At 45.7% G+C, this 22,793-nt stretch overlaps 1 protein-coding gene and 1 pseudogene across 1 annotated transcript in view; both read right to left on the bottom strand.

Moving 5' to 3' along the window:
• LOC147024792 (cholecystokinin receptor type A-like) overlaps positions 1 to 22,793 on the bottom strand; it is a 102,933-nt gene that overhangs the window by 14,758 nt on the left and 65,382 nt on the right. The window contains exons 4-5 of the mRNA XM_085887050.1: positions 8,507 to 8,768; positions 461 to 588 (exon numbers count right to left, since the gene is read on the bottom strand). Coding sequence (XP_085743176.1) covers positions 461 to 588; positions 8,507 to 8,768 — 390 coding nt within the window. The remainder of the gene's footprint in view (positions 1 to 460; positions 589 to 8,506; positions 8,769 to 22,793) is intronic.
• On the bottom strand, positions 651 to 5,514 carry LOC147024793 (ribonuclease P protein subunit p38-like; annotated as a pseudogene).

Genomic DNA, 22,793 nt, shown 5'->3' with positions numbered 1-22,793 from the left:
TACATGTGCCGAATATGGAAATGTGTTGAGTCATTTTCGAGCAGAGGCTTCTGACAGATGAATCGATGGGCCAACTGATAGACAGAACACAAAATATAAGTCCTTAGCCTGGCTGACCCCTGGTTGGGGGCTTCTTCTTCCTTCGTATGCAGCACAAGGCTGCGGGGTAGCATCATTGGCTGAGGGCGTGTCTGTGCCGCTGATGCAATGAATGCTGGCAGACGGGACACCCGTTTATCATACATCTGAGGGACGGCACACATTGATAAATCACCCTGCCTGTGAAACACCACAATGATAGTTTATAGCTGGGTCGGGATTCAAACCCAGGCTCGACAGCTTAAAGGTGTGTGCATACCTCTCGGGCCTCGGCCATCCTGTCAGCCCAAATGAGGGGGAAGAGCTAAAACTAATTCATGCAAATTCAAATTGGAGAAAAAGTAAGAATCAACGTACATACCTTGTGTTTGCCTCCGTAGGGCTGTGTCAAAGCGAATTCCACGGTACAGTTCCCAGGATATGAGAGAGTATGCAAGGAGCATAATTACACCAGGAAGGAAGAAAAGAACAATCAGCAGGAACAAGGGCCTGTGAAAACATTTATAACAATAATATTGCTTATTATGAATAATACAGTAATAATAATCGAATTCATGCCAATCATATCTCTCAACCACAAAGGCAGCTTCTGGCAGAACAGCCAAGAGGCCAATCAATGGATCTATGCAAAGCTAAGTTTTATACAAGGAAAGCTCAACACAGGAAGAGGCCAAAAGCCCATCATATCTGGACTACATTCACACCCAACCCATTTACCCAATCTATGATCACACACATCCACAGTACCAATCCCATCTCCACACCCACACCATCAGGCGGAAGTGGACGACCGATCAGCACTCGCTCCTTCCAGTTCACATAAGCCAAGTTCCGTGCACCAGAAACATTGTGTTTTAATGTATTATTATTACCTCCGCCACCGAAGGTGAAGGAGGTTATGTTTTCACCCCTCTCCGTCTGTGTGCAGGATATCTTAAAAAGTTATGCACGGATTATGATGAAATTTTGTGGACACGTTGTGTGTGTGTGACAAGGAAGAATTGATTCGATTTTGGTGAAGATCCGAATCCGGATTTGGATACGAGAATTATTTGATTTTTAGGTGATTTTAGAATTTTTATAAGTGATTCTCCACCATTGAGAGATAGGGCCAAAAACGATATATCGCATGATATTTCAAAAATGTATTGGGCCTGATATGTTCTCGTGGATCAGGCATCGCGTGGCGGAGGTATACGCTCTACTGAGTGCCCTTCTAGTTGTTGCTGTTTGTGTTTTTTTCTGTCCCAAACCACATATCCTGAAAAATCTAGGGGGGGGGGGTCTGGAGGCATGCTCTCCCAGAAAATGTTTGCTCTCTGCTGTGTCTTCAATGCAATTTCCTGCATTCTAGTTCCAAATTCATCCATATTTTTTTTTTTCGGTCAGAAGATAGGTTTTTATGTCATGTTGTTACTGTTTAGTCTGCTGTACGGACTAAAAGAAATGAAGCAACAACATGAACAAACAAGACATATATTTCATTTTCATCAACAGATCAAATGCTATACAGGAATTAGAACACTCATCATCCTTGTAATTAAGATGTATTATTTCAGCATTTCACAGTATTTCCCAGTATTTCACGTGAAAAATGAACCCCCCAGTTACAAGACATTTCATCGGCTCAGGATGGTCGTCGATAAATTGATCAGTCGTACTCCGTCTCTCAGATAGGATGTGCGGAACTACGTGAAACAATCGGATTTAAGTCGGTATTCAAGGTTATAACATCAGTTAAACCAGTCGAAATACAATAATGTTGGAAATGTTTTTTGGTGGCAAGAAATTTTTAAAAACTGTGACAATTTATAGTGAGAACGTGAGAACGTGACTTTCAACAGAAGGTCGTGAGTCTCACGGCAAACACGTGAGGGTTGACAGGTGTGCTCTTTTCCTCATTCATTCCAACTCTCTCTTCCTCATCTTACACCTTTCTCAAGAACTCCATTTTTCACTCTACTGCTCTTACACCTCCCACCAAAACCCCAGGAGTACCTCGGGCTGCAACTTCCCCTCTGCTCCCACATCATGTTTGTCTGCGTGTTGTACCATCCTCCCAACAATAATGACTCCATCGACATCCCTCTCTCAGATGACATGGAGCAACTTTTAATCATTCATCCTAACTCTTTCCTCCATATATATGGTGATTTCAATTGTCACCATGCTAATTGGCTGGGTGTTGGTACCTCTCTCACCAGCAATGGCACTTCTGCAAGGACTTCTATGACTCCATGGGACTGACTCAATCTGTAAACTTTCCCACCCAGATTTCTCCCAATGGCAAATATTCCCTTCTGGATTTTGTGATGACTAACTTCCTCACCAATGTATCTTGCTCTTCCTCTGCCCTAATTGGTTCATCTGATCATCTGCTTGTGAGAAGGTCAACATCTCTCTGGCCATTCTCAGAGAACAGCCTCAACACCGGCGAGTCTGGCAGTTCACTCAGGCAAGCAGCCGTCGCACTTCAGGACTAGTCTCCATATCTACCGCCACTGATCTTAATTCTGCCCTGGAATTCTTCCACAGAAACCTTATGCACAGATTCATCCCACCTCGTTTTCAGTTATCTTACTTATCCTCCCACCCTTGCTATACTGTGAATTCTGTGGTGAGGCAGTTGCTTCTCCTCTCCCAATAATGGATGGAAGCCCTCAATATCGGACATGAGATCAGGCCATCTCTCTGGACATATCTTGAGCTTCCTATGCAGTCTAGCATCCCACCTTGTCTCGAAACTGTCTGCTGATGAAATCCAAGGCCAACTCCACTCTTGGATTACTGATCTCCACAACTCCCATAGGCAACATGTGGCTCTCAATGGAATATTTTCTTTTCCTCTCCCTGTCATGGTTTGAGTACCTGAAAGCAGTGCTCTCAGCCCCCATCTTGTTCATAATCTTCATCAATGATCTCTCTGACTCTTTGGAAAAGCCTCTTGATCTCTTTGTTGATGACCCCACCCTCTGTTATGACCCTCCACCTGGATGACAGGTTTGAAATATTTCCTGGATGAGAAATTAGGGAATGTTGGTCTTATGATTTTGTATGAATTACCAATCTTGGGCGTTGCAAAATGCACTTGGACTTGTATGGAAATGCTTCACCTTCTAAGGATGCCCAACATGCTTCTCTGGTGGGTGCTTGTCTTGCTCACTGATCCTCAACCCGAGCTTGAGTCTACTCTGTCCTCTCTGCTGACCTGGAGGCTGCTTGTTTTGCACATTGATCCTCAAACCGAGCCTGTATCTGCACTGTAGTCTCAGCTGACCTGGAGGCTGCTGTCTTGTACGTTGATCCTCTAGCCGAGCCTGTGTCTGCTCTGTAGTCTCAGCTGACCTGGAGGCTGCTTGTCCGGAGCTTGTGTCTGCTCTGTAGACTCAGCTGAGCTGGAGGCTGCTTGTTTTGCACGTTGATCCTCAAACCGAGCCTGTATCTGCACTGTAGTCTCAGCTGACCTGGAGGGTTTATGATTTGCATGTTGATACTCAAGCCAAGCGTGTATCTGCTTTGTAATCTCAGCTGACCTGGAGGCTGCCGTCTTGCACGTTGATCCTCAACTTGAGCCTATGTCTGCTCTTGAGTCTCAAGTGACTTGTAGACTGCCACTCTCTTTGCATCTGTTCCTTGTTTTTGCCCCTCAGGGGTCTTTTTGGTGCCATGTGGCAGTATTTATAATGAAAGTAAGGGAGGTTAAGATATTTATTATCACAAGTGTTCCCTTGGGAGTTCCAGAAGTGCTCTGGCGGGCATCTTATCATGCCGATCATCCTGACGTGGTTGATTAAAGTTAAAGGCCGTGTTTAACATCGGGTTTTTTTAACAACTAAAATGGCTACCAGTCGGCCATCTTGGACTTGATCTCAAAAAAAATGACATGCATATGTAAGCCATAATTTGTTATTTGTTGCTGATGTTGTTGTTGATGTTATCCATCAACAACACCATCCAATAAATGGTTGAGGACGTGTTAAACATTGAGTTTTTTTTTTTTTACAACTAAAATGGCCACCAGTCGACCATCTTGGACCAGATCTCGAAAAATAAATGAGGTGCATATGTAAGCCATCATTTGTTATCTGTGTGCTAAGTTTGAACAACATTGGTAAATGCCTATCCGAGAAATGGTTGAAGATGTGTTCGACACCGGGGTTATTTTTACAACTGAAATGCCCGCCACTTGGCCATCTTGGATGTGATGTCGAAAAAAAATGATGTGCACATGTATACCATAATGTGTTGTCTTTGTGATAAGTACGCATAAAATCGGTCCATACACGCCCAAGATATGGCTGCGGATGCACAAACGCGTACACACATGCATGCGTGGATGCACACGAAAATTGAGACCAAATCCATAAGCCCCTGTTCCGGACTAAGTCCAACGAGGGCTAATAAACCTGTAAAAAGCAATCTTTTTAATTACAGAGTACGTAAATTGGGAAATGCAGGTCCGAGACATGGTTAAGGATGTATTCAACATCGCGGTTTTTTTTTTCTTCCAATTAAACTGTTTCGGAATAACTCCAATGGGAGCTAATAAAGAGACATTGTAAATTACAACAGGTGTCCAAACTCGGAGTAGCGAGGGCTCAGAGCTCACTCAGCCAGGGCGCATGGAGCGCTGGCATCAGCGAAGAGATTGCCTGCACTGTGTCCGCAAACACCGAGCAGTACCTGCGAATGCCCAGGGTGAGTTTGGAGTGCAGAACTAGCACCACTGTGGACTGTGCACCCAGGCCTTGCAAACGGGCCACCAGAACGGACCTATATATGCAGAACAGCAGGAACTGCCAGCTGAGGACCTGGGACCATGTGCTCCCGCACATCAACACGAAACTGAGTGCGTCCTACTCCAGCATCCAGAGCACTTCGTTCGTCCCAACGGCGAGCTCACTCTGAGCGCTGCGTCAGCTCCACATGCTCAGCTACTCTTCCTCTTGGGCCTCAGTCATCGCACTGGTGTCCTCCTTCCAAAATCACACTCGATTCCACCATTCTCGCAGGTCGGATCGGTTTCGATGCAGTGACATCGTGGTCAGGGCCATGTTCAACAGATCGGTCACAGCCTCTAGACTTGGAGAGATTTGGGCCACGTGGCTTGCAACAGCTCAAGTGAAATGCGTGTTTGGGCACGGCCGCCCTGCACTCTACGTCCTTGAGAGGAGGCCATGGCAAAACGTCTCCCATGCGGTGACGATGGAACAAACTCGGAAGTGGAAGTGACGCAGCAACGTCATCACGGTGCTAAAAATGTGACCTGCAGGTGAGTGACAAACAAACAGACAGACAGAATAACAGACCAGACCAAGCAATATACATGGGAATCTTCGATTTCGCAAGGAACAAATGGACCCAAAGGCAATACCTGCTGATGCAATACCTCTCCTCTGCCGAGGGTAACAAAAAGGAAAGAAAATAAACCATTTACACCATCACACGCACAAGAAGCATTTACACCAAAGTGGCTGAGATGAAGATGGCAGACAGGAAAGTTCCAGGTTTCAATGCGGAGTATGTTTTCGTAGCTTGTGAAGGCAAGACATGCCATCAGCCCAGTACAGCAGCCAACACTCCAAAAGACTGTCTAATTCAACTCAGTCAGAAGAGAGAGCACACCTCCTTCTTGACTCTCCCTGCCTATGAAGAGTCTATGTCAACACTTCTCGCTGGTTTCCAACCAATCATGCATAGCCAACGTCCAGTGACAGCGTCGTGGCCCAATCATAAGGCACCGATCCTGAACCAATTGACACCATGGTCCACCGAGTAGAGAGTTCAAATGGCATGTCACCTTGCTCATCACCAATCAAGGTTGTTGGAGGGTGGAGCTTCTTCCTCTTCCTCAGGGCCCAAGGATATGATGCACATCAATATGCTGTGGGCTTTTACCTGCTTTGACATGGGTGATATGTGACAACACAGCCTTTACCCTTTCACCATTTAGGGTTACAACGTCATCTTTCAGCGGTGCATGAACAAACAGGGTGACATATCCCTATTCACATGTTCTTAATACAGGAAGGAAAGTCTATAAATTATGTGAACATAAACATGTGGGGGGGGGGGGGGTGGGATATGCCTTAATTTTTGCAACTCAACCTCCACACCCCCAAGACACACGCATACAACAACAGCTTTGGTCACGACTGGATTCTATTTACTACTTTCCACTCTGCCAATTTGTTCCTTGAAGGTTGCTCATTTCTCTTGTGCTGATTGCCCTCCTGTCAGCCTGGCCCAATCTGTAGCTCCGATCTCTCTCCCCCTCATCTCTTCAAAATTTGCCCCATGAAATCCCATTGTTTTACTCTGCTATCCCAAACTCCAACTCATGACAAAAGCCTTGCTCGCTCTCTGTATTTCCTCTCGGAATTTTCTATCCTGGTCATCCCTCACTTTAGGAAGCCTGTAACAGCATCCCGCAGGAATAATAGTTAGATCCTCCACTTTGAGTCAAGGAAGTCAGTAGTTCAAACCCCCTGCTGAGTCAAACCAAAAACTTAAAAAATTATTTGGTCTGCTTCCTTACGTGAGGCTCAGCATTTAAAAAGGACAGAGAACAGACAAATAACCGTATGTTGACAACCATAGTGCAGGCCTAATGGCCTCCACCTGCATTGAAGATCCTTGCAAGGAAACTCATATTACATACAGTGGCCTGCAAAAGTATTCACCCCCCTCCAATGTTTTCACATTTTGTTGCCACCAGAGATTATTTCACGATGCCTTCAAATCAAACTTAATATATCGATGTAGTTGGTGGTTTAACATAAAAGTTAAGTTCCCCCACTTATCTAAGGAGTTTTAAGGTGCAACTCACTTGGTCAACCAACAAGGAAGACATGAAGACCAAGGAGCTTTCCAAAGAAGTCAGACATAAAGTGGTGGAGAAGCACCGTTCAGGAGAGGGTTAGAAGAGGATTTCCAAGTCACTCATTATCCCTTTGAATAAAGTGAAATCCATCATTAAGAAGTGGAAGATGTATCATACCACCCAGACTGTACCTAGATCAGGTCGCTCATCCAAACTCAACAGCCAGGCAAGCAGGAAACTGGTTCGGGATGTCACTGTAAATCCAACATTAACTGGAAGATCTGAAAGGCTCTATGTCCGAGTTGGGGGTCAATGTTCATCAATCTATAATATCCTGTTCCCTTCACAAAGCTGCCCTCCATGGACAGGTGGCAAGAAAGAAGCCATTAATGTAAAAGACATCTAAAAGCTCGTATGGAATTTGTAAAAAGGTATGTAACGATACTGCAGGCATGTGGATAAATGTTTTGTGGTCAGACGAGACAAAACTTGAACCTTTTGGTCTAAATTCAAAGTGTTGTGTCTGACACAAGCCTGCCACTGCACATCACCCAGTCAACACCATCCCCACTGTCAATCATGGTTGGTCACAATAGAAGTGAAAATGGATGGAGCAAAGTACAGGAGAATCCTTGACGAAAACCTGCTCGAAACAGTCATGAATCTGAAACTGGGTCGGAGATTCACATTTCAGCAGGACAATGATCTGAAGCACAAAGCTCAAGTCACACTGGAGTGACTGAATAAGAAGAAAATAAATGTTCTTGAGTGGCTCAGTCAAAGTCCTGACTTGAACCCAATTGAACATTAATGGTGAGACTTGAAGATTGGAGTCCATCGACGATCCCCATCAAACTTGGCAGAACTAGAACAATTTTCTCATGAAGTATGGGTAAAGGTTTCACCATCTCACTGTGCAGAGCTGGTAGAGACCTACTCAAAAATACTCATAGCAGTCATTGTTGTAAACGGTGCTTCCACCAAGTACCGACCTGAGGGGCTGAATACTTTCACAACCAGTGAGGTTTTGATTTGTACATGTTTTTGCAGGTAATCCTGACATGTAACCTCCTTCAATTATAACTATGTTTAGTTTGACCTCATCAGTTATGAATAACAAAGTTCATTTGGAAAAATTGTTTCTACATAATTCATAATTCATGTAAATGTGGCATTATTGTTATGTGGGGGTGGGGGGGGGGGGGTTATAAATCAATTACTGTTTATAAAGGCTAAGAAAAGGAAAACATTTGTGCCATGGTGATAAAATGTGTCGCCAAATACTTTGCACGCTCTAGATTTTAAAAGCTGTGTGCTGAGCTTTTAAAAGGTCATAAAGTACTGTTACAACCCAATACATGAGCATGTCTATGCTATGTTTGCAATGGTTATATGTGGTGTATTTAGGAGAGACAAGATGGCTAGCCATTGCCTAACTTAGTCAAATCACTTTCAAACATTTTTTTAGATCAATGGCTGCACCTTTCCATAAAATATTGGGACAGGCATGTGCAGGTACACATACATTCTAAGTAATGCTGCAAGTCACGTGACACAGGAATGTGGACACAAATCAGGACATACCAGACACGCTGCATGGTACACGATGGCCATTGCATGCGGCACTTGTGTCCCGTGCTTCCATCATCTTTGCTGAAGGGTAGGAGTTGTGAGTACAGCCCATAGGGCACCATGAGGGCCAGGGACAGAATCCAAGTGGCACAGACTACACGTGATGCATGTGATCGGGTCTGCCATGAACGGGAGCGCAGAGGGGCACAGATGGCCCCATACCGCTCGAGGGAAATAGCCACCAAAGAGAAGGTGGAGACACTCACAGAAATGCCTTGGGGAAGGAGAAAAGAGTAATGCAGATGTAAATCAACTTGCAAGTATGGACAAGGAAAACTAACCACATCAGATTTAGCTATTTGTTGTTAAAAAAACAACTATATAAGCTTTTGAAAGTGATTGTTTTATGCATTAATAGGTATATTATCATGGCTGCAGAATCTCAGAAACTTGGTTTTATGTCTCCACAGCAAATAATAATAACACAAGGAACTTTGAAGCAGGAGGAGGCCAAATTAGGACCATCAAGGCCTGCTCCATTATTACCAACTTATGGTTGTTTGTCTGTGTTCTGTCTTTGTTAAATGCTGAGCATCAAGAAAGGAAGCAGCACCAACATTTTTTTATATCTTTGGTATGACTCAGCTGGGATTTGGAACCACCAACCTCTCAGAAATCAAGCAATGCCCGAACCATTATGCCCCCCTCCCCCCAAGGCTGGCAACACATACAAAATTATAGAGAAACAATAATTTTACCCTCCACAAAAGTCAGATGTTGTTCCATTGTAAAAATGAAATATAGAAACTTAATAAATTCAAACTTGTAAACTTATTGTATCCACAGAAGTTTGTTGCACATATCTGTTAAAACCTGAAAAACACTGATGGTCTCAGCTTGGTGTTTAACCTGATATTCACTTTTGCCCACATGGCACCTTTAAGCACAAAAAAACAACTTTTGAGGAGCATTTCTCATTCACATAGTCAAATTAGTTTTAGATAATATTACAACGACAGCTGAACATATACAGGGTGACCCCCAACAAAGTGGGCCTCTGGAAAAGTTTAATAACCTTCACAGTTTTCATTCATTCTCTTTCGTTTTTCAGGAGGTCTGAACTAAGTTAAGGGAAAGTGGATCTGCCAAGTTTCTTGAATCTGTCACATCCACACACCATGTTGTGGACACATGAAGAAAAGTCATTTTCTGTTGAAAAGTTCTTCTCCTCCTCTTCTCTCCATAAGAGATGAGGTGCAACGGCACCAAGCTTCTGCCCTGCCTTGACCACGATACTCCTCCACCTCCCTCTGTCGTCAGCCAACTCCGTCGACTCTCCAACCAAACCCACCTTACTGAACTCCCTCCTCACACAATCCTCCCATCTCACCCATGGTCTACCTGTTTTCCTCCCGTCTTGCTTCCTCAATCTATCCGCTCTTTTGCCATTCTCTCTTCCCCAATCCGCACAAAGTGTCCAGCCAATCTCAGCCGGCATTTCACCAATCTCCCCATCAAGCTCATCTGCACACCAATCTCCTCCCTCAGTTCATCCATAATCCTTCTAGCCACCCTCTTCGCTCCTGCAATCCTCCTGAACTAGTTGTTCTCACAAACCTGCAGCCTCTGTTGTTGTCTCTCTGTCAGTTCCACCGATTCTAGACCATAAAGGCAGGCTGGCATTACACATGACATCAGAACCTTCCCTTTCAATTTCCTTGATATCTTTCTGTCTGCCATTACTCCCTCCACCCTCCTCCATGCATTCACACCCACCTGAATCCTCCTCCACACATCTGACTCCAACCTACCATCCCCGGTCACTGTTCCCCCACCCCCAGACACTCAAACCTATTTCCCTGCCTGATCTCCTTCCCCTCTAATGTGACATTCATTTATTTTCTCTGCTGCCCGACCCACATCCCCTCAGTCTTCCCCATACTCGTTTTCAGCCCATGTTTTCCAAATGCCTCCTTCCACTCCCCAGCACTTTGGGCATCTCCCGCCCACTCTCCACCACAACATCCAGGTCGTCCACATACAGCATGCTCCCCATACTACCCCATCAAGCTGACCTTCCTACTTACCACCTCCATCACCACGATAAACGTGAATGAGCTGAGAGTGCTTCTCTGTCTCAAACTGATGTTAACACTGAACTCCTCAGACATCCCAGGACCAACCAAAACTCTTCCCTCATTCCCTTGTGCATCCCTTCCACCAACCTAACTTCTGCTTCCGGCAATCCCATCCACCTCAGTGTCGCCATCACCATCTCTCTCAAGACAGTGTCGTAGACCTTCTCCAGGGCCAGAAATTCTCATGCCATTTCACCTTGCACCTCCAACCTCTTCTCCACCTCAGCGCAAACATCTGATCTGTCCTCCACCTACCCTTTCTAAACCTCTGCTACTCTTCTCCGATCTCCATCTCCACACTCTGCCTTATTGTCCCGTCCAGAATCCTCTCAAGCACCTTCATTGCACGACTTAGGAGCATAATATCCCTGTACTTCACCAGATCTTGAACATTGCCCTTCCCCTTCCATATTGGTACAATTAACCCTGTCCTCCAATCCTCCGGAATTTAACCGACTCTCATACATACATACATACATACATACATTGAACAACGTCTTCGTCCAACTGACTCCGACTCTTCTGCTGGAATGATCATCTCTGTACACACCTCGTCAATGCCTTGCACTCTTTGCTTCTTCATCCCCAAGCAAAAATGCAACAGTTAGAACTATAGTATATGACAGTTGTACTCTCATATACTATAGTTGGTCACAGGTCCTACTATAGTAGTCTGCAGAGAATTACTACAGGAAAGGAATGCCTAGATCATCCTCAGTGTCATCTGCACCTCCTCCTCCATGATATCTACCATCTCCTCTTTCCCCTCTATATAACATGGTACATGGTAGCTCTCATGTGCCATTGCTTCCTTCCTGGTTCAACAGCTACTTGAAACATTTTTCCCACACCTTCAATACTGCCCTCCTCTCTGTCACTAGCCTCCCGCCACCATTCTTAATCACCCCCCACCCCTTTCATGTCCTTCCTGTCACAAGCCAGTTTATAAACATAAATCATCTTCTTCCATCTTGTTGTACACCTCTTCTTTCATCGCATTGCTCACCTTATCCACAGCTCTCCTTGCTGCTTTCTTCTTTTGCCCATATAGTTACAGCAATCCTGCATCTGGTTGCCTCCCTCGATCCTTGATCTTCTCTATCCTCTTCCAAACCTCCTTCTTTTAATCAAGTGCCTTTTGCCACCTCCTCCAACCACCATACCCGGTTTATGTCCCTGGACGATGCACCCTTTCCTGACGTCCTTCCACACAAAACTTCTGCAATTCCTCTAAATGCCTCTCTGTACATTTTTCACTCCTCCTCCAAACATTCCACTTCTTCCTGAAGTTGTTCATACCTAGCCCTCATCCTCTCCTTGCACTCTATGACGACGTTGCCCATACACTTCTCCCACCTAATATTCTACTAACCCCCGCTCTTAACCTCCCTCCTTTTCTTCATCTGTACCACAAACACGACAGCCTTGTGCTCGGTGGTCACATGCAGTGGCGGGAGACCATCACTGCCTTCCAATCCTTAACCCTCCACAACTGTCGCTTCCTTACAACCACCAAATCCAGTTCTGTTCTTTACTGTCCACTCCTATATGTAATCTTGTGGCTTTCCCACTTTTGAAAGAATGAACCAGCGATGGCCATCCCATCTCTTGCCATCAGTGCTCTATTCCTCGTTCCTCAACCAAATTTACCAAAACATTCCTCTTCATCTGGCTCCGCCACCCGCACATGCTCGTCAAAGTCTCCCACAATACACAGCATCACGTCCAACTCAATCATTCCCATCATCCTCTCCAGCGTGTCCCTGAATTCCTGCTTTTCTGCCCCAGTCCTTCCCACTTGTGGCTCAAATACCAACAAAACACACACCATTTGCCTCTGTATCACCATCCATGCCATAACTATCCGTCCCTCCCATCTTTCCACGCCGATTGCTTGCTATAATCTATTCCGATACTATTATCCCCACACTATTGCCTCTTTCACCCCCATCTGCACGCAAAAGTTTGTATCCTCCGACCAACCTCCTTGCCCCGTCTCCTTTCCATTTGGTCCCCTGCAGACACAACACTTCCAACCTCCTCGGCTTCATCTCCACCACCTCGACTCCGCTCCCCTTCATTAATCCCACGCTCAAACTACTTAACCGGACCTCGCTTTCTGACTCACCGTCCACCTGGCAGAGCCAATACCATCTTGATAGATTTGGGATGTTGCGGTCATCAATGCAGAAAATTATCTGCAGACAAGTTTGTTCTTACAGACAAGGCGCGTGTTCTACGCACATTTTGCAGCAAGGAAACACACCTTGCAAGTCTCAAATTGATAGGTCTGTGAAATTTTTTGTGCAATACAGCACAACCTTGAGCATGAGTTCACCAAACAGAGGAGCCCACTCTGGCAGACTAAAACCAGGAAGGTCATTATTGCTGCCGTTGATCACTCAGTCACTCGCAGTAACAAAGAAATCTCTTCGGCACCACTGTCAAGAGCTCAATAACAGCAAAGAAAGCTTGAGAGGAATTCTGATCACAGTGCGTACAAGCCATCAGTAAGTTTGCTCGACCTGCGGTCCTCTACATTGAGCGAAACGGTGTCCATTTGGAGCGTATCATCAAACATCGACGTCGTCACCAATTTCATTGTACAATTGTCAAATTTCTTTGTAGACAACGGAAATTTTCAGTAATTAATATGAACTGGGAATTTTGTTAAGTTTGATTGGATAAAATATTGAAGTTATTAAACTTTGCCCGGGGACTACTTATCGCGGTCACCCTGTCCTTATCATGCATCCCACCCAGAAACATGACAAAAAAGAAAAAAATAGGTGTGCAGGTAAAAATTCTAAAGAAGAAAGGCCACAGCTTCCCTTTAAATACCCATTGTGACAAGAGTTAGTTCAATATCATGATTACAGTAACATGAAGGCTTATTCCTTCATTCTCCTGCTAAATGTGTCCAACGATTGCCTAAACTGCCCATCTGTCAGTTTGTATCTTTCTACCCATTGTCACCTAGCTCTTCTGCATGATTCTCAATCTGGGATTTAAAAAAAACAAAAAAAAATCCACAGTGGCATTTCAATGCCATCCATCCATCACAACCATACTCAGTGCAGAGCGTCAGTGCTGCCAAAGCAGTCTCCTGGGCTAGTGGGCACAATCCTGGACGGGTCACCACTCCAACACAGGATATTCAAATGGCTCAATCATCCCAGCAAGCAAGTACTCATTTTTTGCTGACCTCAGAAGGATGACAGGCTGAGTCAATCCCACCTGGTATTAATTCAACAGGAGAGCAGGATTTGAACTCAGGGCTCCAAGATCCCAAGCCCACCACCCAAACCATTAAGCCAACACAAGGCATATTGCAATGCTGAAAAGTTACATTTGGTCGAATTTACAGCAGGAGGCATCTTGGTGCTATTTATTCTTCAAAACGAATGCTTGGCTGGCTGTTCCATCACTGAGAACTCACTTCTGGAGATGAAAGATCCCACAGTATCCTTTTAAGATGTCGACTCTTGGGCTGGTAACCCAATTCCAATTTCCATTTACCTCGTATATCTATGACTGTGATGTTCAGAACAAGAGAAGGGGAGATTGGAAGGCTGTACTCGTAGCTTAGACAAACTGCAATATACCTAACATGACCTTAACAACACTGTGGATGATGCAAGCAGTGCACCCAGATTTGTAACTCAACCCCTAGGAAAATATGCACTGAAATTCACAGCTACAATGCAAGTACATTTTGATTAAGGTTAAAGCTTTCACATGGATGTTGGAGTTTGGAGCCGGTATTGGAAACAGAAGACTATGAAATATGCTGTGAGCTGGGAATAGGCACTGTCCCAGATGTCCAATTGACGATCTCGGGAAAGGAAGCATCTCGGCCACAATGGTCCCAGATGTGTCCTACTTGCTGCAATACCATTAGCAAGAATGGCTGAACAGATTATCTGTTGCAATCACAATCGTTCATTTAATCAGCATGATGAGCAACCTTGTACCATGAACGGGTGCAGGTTAAAGGATGAAGCCACTTCAATTACAACAAGAAAAAGAACAATCAGAGATTGCAGACCCTCGCCAGGACTAGTTTTGTGTGGTGCGTTGTGTGGTGTTTGCATCGTTAAGTGTGATGTATGTTGTGTGACGTTTGTGTATTGGTGTGTTACGTAATTAATGAGACATAATTAGAACTGCCACTTTATAACTGCTGGCAGTGATGACCGGGTACCAAGATGTCTCGCTTTGATGTAACCCCGCTTTGATCAGACACCTGACCCTGACCCATGACGTTTTTTTTTATTATCATTCAATTTAATTTGGAATCGGATTAAAATCAATTCAATTCAAATCAAATGGAAGACCAAGTGGGTTTCGTCCTGCATTGGACTCATCAGAAGGAACCCAAACAAGGAGAAAACAAAGATAAAGTCATCAGGAGGAACGTGGATAGGATTCACATTTCAGCTGCTACTCCTCTGCCCTCAAACCCATCCAGGCACAGCCAAATGAGTCTTATTCAAAAAACAAAAAAAAAAGAATTAATTTTTAAAAACCCACATCAAAAAATCAAATAATTCTGGCTGCCAGCCCATGTGTCCGATCAAGTTGAAATTTACAACATGTATTCCCCATCACTACGATATCACAATTGTGAAGTGTCACATCGATTGATTAAGCGGTTCCAGAGAAAACATCATTTAATATATTTCTTCATTAAATCCAATATGACTGCAAACATCAATTACTGCTTAGCAACGTTGAACACGCATGCCTTGGAAACATTTATGTGAAGTTTCCCCTCGACCTGTCCAGCCATTCTGGAGAAGATTTTTATATGTTTTCAGGTAAATCCAACATGGCTGCCACACCACGTGACCTATGACGTCATAATTATAATTAAAACCTCCTACATGGGTAGTCGCACCAACGGTGAAAATTTTGTCTCAATCTGACACGCGGTTGCGGAGAAAAGCACGAAGGTTCTATGCGGACGAACAAACAAACAGACAGACAAACATACAGCACATGCAATGCAACACCCTCTCCTTCCAGCGAGGGTAAAAATACAAACTACTTTAAGCCAAGTAAAAAAAATATATATACCAGTTGATCGTCCGGATTTTTTTCAAAAAGGAAGGAGGCCTTTTTTATTTGTTATTATTTATTTATTTTCAAAATTGGCCACCGGCTTTTTGAACCCGACAGATCATGTACCTGACACGCCAGTTTTTCACCCACAAACAAATATGATTTGGGTCATATACCTGACAAATTATGTACACACCCACTAAGTCTATTAACAATACAATCCACAGTTCCAAACAAATACATACTAAATGTATAGCAAAAACACACACACAAAACATACACGCTCCAGGAATATTAAAATGATTGGCAATGCCATCTTTCGATATAGATCTACAGTTAACATTTAATACACATATTTACATATGTGGGATGTGGACTCACCAGCACTCCCTGGTCCAACTCGGTCGAAGCTCGGTCATAGTTATAAAAACTAAGTGCCAACATTGAGGAAAATTATTGATTCAAAGAATGGTGTAAGAGTTGCACATGAAGATATGGATTATTTAAAATTGGTGAAAACCGTTTCAATATCCCTGTATGTCCTTCCTTCCAATCCGTCAGTCAAAAATGAAGAAGAACAAACTTTATAAGCCAACGTGTTTCATTTGTTTGTGGTTTGTTGTTGTTTAGTTTTTCTTGTGTTGTTTAGTTATTTTTTGTGTTGTTGTTTAGACATACACACAAACATACATACACACATTCATACATACACAGAGACGTACATATGTACATATATATTGTTGCGAATTCGCGCCCGCCGGTGTGCGAACGGCCACGTAACTCGAATTGCGGCACGTCGCCCACCGGACGGACAATTCTGTCGTGACCCTCTCGGACTAACACCGGGAGCTAGTCACGGGTGGGCCTTTCGGCCTCACCACGATCGTGCCAATCGGCCCCCTGCGTGGGATAGGGTTGTTCGCCAAATTCGACCTACCTAAGTACCCACACGAGGGTAGACCGGCCGATCGCACCTCGCCGCAGGTTGACCGAGCGGTGTTATCGTCGGCCTCGATGGTTCCGATTAATTATCGGGCGTATTAAGCCCACTACCAACCCTTTACGTGAAGCAAGATGGAGATTCAATTAAGGAAAAGACGAAGCGAAACGGGAAAACAGTTCAACATAATGCACATTTATTCCGCGGCACACGGAGAGCACACACATACAATTACAACAATTATGCACCTACAACAAATGCTACAAAAGAAACACAACAATGCAGATCTACTACCGACTACGCGAGCACACGGCAACACTTACACAGTTTTACTTTACAGACGGTGCCAACAACACATTTACTCAAAAGCAAAAGAAAAGGGCCACCCTCAAAGACAATGGGGCAGACGGGGCCTGTGGGCCAATATTTGCGTGGGACCTGAAAGAGCGGTCAGGTCCGCGAGACCGGGTGGATCCTACCCGTGTCTTTGTGATGAGCCGCCAATGTGGTGGCGCGGCGGCGCCCCGACTCCACGCTCCTTCGCGGGTTTCGTTGGCACTGCTTGGAGTGGGGTGGGAACGGGGCCCCCTTTTCGCACTATCTCAGCGCGGGGGGGGGGGGGTGGGAAAGGGGGGGGGGAATTGTTGATGCTCTGGGGAAAGAGGATAGCTGGCTTGCTTGGGTCCCGCGACAAGCGATTGCACTGCGAGCTCGTCGTCGACCGCCGTCTTCCTTGCCTCGGACCCGAGCTATTCGGTCTCTTCCCCCATTCTCCTCAGCTGACTACAGCAAACCTCCTGTACGCCCTCGCCTCCCGACTCACTCCCCGCTCATCCAAGGCCGACTCTGCGCTCAAACCGACTCGACCGCGCTCCAGGCTCCAGGCTTCCTCTCTCTGCAGCTCCCCGAAAGACTCCGAACCCCAACAGACTGCTCCTCTCCAGACTCGACTTGACTGACTAAATTCGCCCCGCGCTCGGCGCTTTATAGGCCGGCAGGAGAACCCATATGCAAATTTCTGGATCAGAACGAGCTCGGGGGTGGAGCCACGCTCGCCCATTGGACGGAGAAAAAGGGGCGCGAGTCTCCCCTGATCCTAAAATTTGCATATCTCGATTCTACTCCGACGCGCCTGGAGGCGGGGCCAAACCGCCCCGCGCTTGCTGATTGGACGGATCAGAAGTGGGCGTGCATCATTCCTGATCCGAATTCTCCTCGGAAAGGCCGCACTTTGCACTCGCGGTTCGGCGCGCACCTTGTACGAGCCCAGGACAGCCCGACACTCGGCGCCCACAAGTGGTGCGGGAATGGCCGCAGAAGGAGAGGTGAAGGTGGTGGAGGGTTTAAGGTGGTGGTTTATGGCCATGGTGCCGTTTGGAATGGCGGTGATGCGATGTTTGCGGGAGCGAGTTGTGAAGGTAAAGATCGTGGCTGTTGGCGTTGTTGTTGTTGTTGTTGTGAAGCGGCGTTGTGGTTGGTGGTTGTTGTGTGATGGCGGTTGAGACGTGGTTGGTTCAAAATAAAGATAGACCAGAAAAACGGCTATCTCAAAGGGTCACAGCCCGAATGAATCACATTTATTCCCTCGAAACAACGGGTTTGGGGGCTAACTACACATGTACTTACAGAGATATCTCACCTACGGGACCTGAATGGTGGTTTGCAAATTTCCTCAACCGGAACAATATATATATATATATATATATATATATATATATATATATATATATATATATATATATATATATATATATATATATATATATATATATATATATATATACATATATATACACACACATTATACATCCAAACATACACACACATACATACACACAGACGTACATAAATATATACATACATACATATATGGGTATATATGTGTATATATATATATATATATATATATATATATATATATATATATATATATATATATATATATGCATACACACAGACGTACATATATATATATATATATATATATATATATATATATATATATATATATATATATATATATATATATATATAAATAATGTATATATATATATATATATATATATATATATATATATATATATATATATATATATATATATATATATTTTGTTACTGGCCGGAGGTCGGCCGCCAATCGACCGCTTTGAACGGAGCCGCAAGTCGAGTCGGCCCAACCGATCGCCTGGAATATAGATCACCGCCCGGATAACTCCGAGCGACGGGTCCTTGTAGAAGAACCGAAATACGCCAATCGGCAGATCACGTGGGGTAGGGTCAATTGCCAATCTTCAATGTACCTAAATACCCACGTGATCAAACTACCGGGGTATTCCACCCTCGACGGAACTCGTACGGAACAAACCGCCGAGGCGAGCTTGTCCGTGCGCGATTCCGAGCGACGTAATCGCCGAGAACCGTCGGTCAAAATGTCCCCCTATTACGGCAAACCAACGGCTTTCAAACTCCCAACACACAAAATGTTCAGTCAATGAGGGAATGGACGCAACGAGCAGGTTTACATTCACACAAGGACATTTATTATAATTAAACACGTATGCAATTAAATAAGGCAAAACACGTATGCAATTATACAAGCAACAAAAGCACGACAAAAGAACTACAACCGTCTACTTATTATGTGCAGCTATTTACACTTAACAGCAGTTCCTACTTATTAGACGGGCCCACGGACACATGTACACACACACACACACACACACACACACACACACACACACACACACACACACACACACACACACACACACACACACACACACACACACACTAAACGGTGGCTGAGGCCTTTAATCACGAGCTCCAGCTCGGAGGACAGGTGAGCTGAAACTCAGAGCTTGATTCGAACCTTTCCACCTCGTGTGGTCTTCAACTTGTCTGGACCCGGGCTCCAGCGAGAGCGAGCTGGATCCAAATCGCCGTGAGCCGCGTTCCTTCCTGAGCTCCCGCGAATCCTCCCGCGCTTCTCAACTCATGCCGGTGAGATGAGGCGCCGATCCTTCCTGTCGATGCGTCGCTTCCCCCGAGGAACCAACTCCAAGAAGAGGCCGACGCGTCGCACCAAGCCGGGAAACAAAATGGAGAACGAAAAGCTCCACGAACCAAGAGGAAGAGGAAGAAGAGGAAGAAGCCTCCACTCGCAGCTCGAGCCGAACAACCGGCTCAAGTTCCTTCCAAAACAAAGCAGCAGCCAAAGCTCACTGAGCCAGCCGAAGCTCACTGAGCCAGCCGAAGCAAAAAGCTTCCGAAGGCCTCAAGCCAAGCAGGACCCGATGGTTGAACGAATGCTCTCTCCGAAGCAAAAAAGCTTACTCCTCCCATGGGACTCAGCACACGAACTCTGCCCACGGGACTCAGAACGGGACTTCCACGAACTCAGCCCCACCACGGGACCTCCACGAACTCTTTCGGGACTCTTTTACGAACTCAGCCCACAAACTCCCACGAACTCTTTTTGAACAAAGAAAAGATGTCCTCTTTATCCTTTGCACCCCCTCCCCCGCACCCGGCGTGACTCATGCCCTCGTGATCCATCCCCCGCTCAACCACGGGTGGGAGGGAGTTGTTGACGTCACCGCAGGGTTCTTCTTCCTCTTCGCAGAAGAGGGGGAGGGACGTCTCCATTGTTTCGTTCCCTAACTATTAAATCGATCCGCAGAGCATCAAATCGATTTCAAAACATTTAAACAATGGAAGGTGAGCTATCTTGGGAACATGCACTTATCGACATAGCTGACTAAGGGAACCTGTATGTTGTGTGCAATTTAATTCCAAATTCGTAACAATATGTATATATGTTGTTCGTCTTTCGGCCGCTCCCGTTAGGGGTCGCCACAGCGGATCATCCGTTATGATCCGCATCCTGATTTGGCATAGGTTTTACGCCGGATGCCCTTCCTGACGCAACCCTGGTTGCCTCTTACGACACAGGGATAAGGATTGGGTTTCGCCATGATTCCGGGCTGCGCTACACCCTCTCATAGCGCAGCCCAGTGCAGAGCCCCATCCTCAAGCGATCCTCCAACCCAAGCCTCCGAGTAGCCGGATTACAGGCGCACGCCACTACGCCCGGTATATATATATATATATATATATATATATATATATATATATATATATATATATATATATATATATATATATATATATATATATATGTATATATATATATATGTATATATATATATATATATATATATATATATATATATATATATATATATATATATATATATATATATATATATATATAGATATATATATATATATACACATTGTTGCGAATTCGCACCCGCCGGCGTGCGATCGGCCACGTGACTCGAATCGCGGCACGTCGCCCACCGGACGGACAATTCTGTCGTGACCCTCTCGGACTAACACCGGGAACTAGTCAAGGGTGGGCCTTTCGGCCTCACCACGATCATGCCAATCGGCCACCCGCGTGGGAAAGGTTGTTCGCCAAACTCGACCTACCTAAGTACCCACGCGGATGGTAGACCGGGCGATCGCACCTCGCCGCAGGTCGACTCCGGACACGGGCCGCTTAAGCGGTCCGTTCCGTACTGTCGGGATAACCGAGCGGTGTTATCGTCGGCCTCGACGGTTCCGATTAATTATCGGGCGTATTAAGCCCACGACGAACCCATTACGTGAAGCAAGATGGAGATTCAAACAAAGGAAAGGACGCAGCGAAACAGGGAACAATTCAACATGCAAGCACTTTATTCACACAGACACAGGCACAAAGCACCCGTATAGTCAAACAGAATCAGAATGCACATAAAGCAATTTAAAACAACAACAACCATGCAGAGCTACGACCGACTACGCGAGCACACGGCAACACTTAAAACAATACTACTTGATGGACGGCGCCACCCACAGACATTTACACCAACCCCCAAAAGAAAATGGAAGTGCAACTTTCCTGATCGCGTTGAGTCCTCCTTTTGCGCCCGCAACTCCGAGCCCCTCCGGCGTGCTCCGCAAGCTTGTGCCGCGTGTCGCTCGTGTGGTCCGCTCGATGGTACGGACGGGGTTTTGGGGAAACGTCCGGGGTTTGTTCGGCGCTGTTTTCCGCGCTCGCGCACGGGTCAAAGAAGCAAGGCAGGAACAACAAGCTCGCGACTCAAACCAGAAGACGACCATGAAGACCAACCCTCGACCAACCACTCACTCCCACTCTCGACCAACCAACTCTTGACCAACCACCCCTCGACCAACGACTCTTGATCAACCACTCTTGACCAACCAACCAACAAGGTCCGTCCTGTCCGCCTTTTGTAGCGCAGGGCTCCGCCCTTCGCTCCGCCCCGTTTTTGGCCCCGCCTCCCTTCGAGCTTCTTGGAGAAGCCTCTCGAAGGGGGGCGTGACCTCTCGCTTTCCCTCCACCCCGCGCCATGCGGGGGCCGGGGGAGTCAGTCTTGGCTCAGAGCCAGGGAATTATTCCCCCAAAAAGAGGCCCCCACCTTTTCTCACCTTTGACCCCTGCATCGCCCCTCCTCCACACTGAGCGCGGAGAACCTCGACGGGAAAAACAGGCGGGAAAACCCCCGAGCATAGTTGTTGGTTTTTGTTTGTTCCCGGAGATCGTAACCGCACAGGGCCTACTGAATGGCGAGTGGCGAAGATGTGGTAGCGTTGATGGTGGAGGTGTCGTGGTTGTAGTGTGGTTGGCGCTGTGGTGGGGATGGCGTGGTTGTTGAGATGCTGTTTTTTTTTTTTTTTTTTTGTATACCTTGGTCGAGGCTCGTATGAGAGCTAACACACAACTCACAGCAAGGAGGCATGAGACAAGAGGGGCGGGAGTGGAAGGGACAAAACATTGGGGAACAGACACAGGTGAACTGTGGAAGGGAGAGGGATGGGGATGGGACGGGGAACATGGCGAGGAGAAGATGGACATTACAGGGACTTTCAGGAAGGAAAGCAGGAGAATTGAAGGAAGTGGGCTTGGGTGGATTATCGGGGGTAGAAAAGATCGAGGATTTGGATGGGGGAAGATAAGAGGTGGTGGTGAACAGCTGTTTTGAAAGCCTGGAGGGAAGAATGGGAAAGAATAGAGTGAGGAAGTTTATTCCAAAGGCGGGAAAAAAGAGGAATGAAAGAGTGAAGATGAGCAGTGATTCGTGATTTT

This window comes from Eptatretus burgeri, chromosome 6, assembly GCF_056783735.1.
Source record: "Eptatretus burgeri isolate ZD-2024b chromosome 6, Ebu_testis_v1, whole genome shotgun sequence".
Taxonomy (NCBI): Eukaryota; Metazoa; Chordata; class Myxini; order Myxiniformes; family Myxinidae; genus Eptatretus; species Eptatretus burgeri.
The sequence above is the reverse complement of the archived record's forward strand: the minus strand, read 5'-3'. Positions and strand labels throughout refer to the sequence as shown.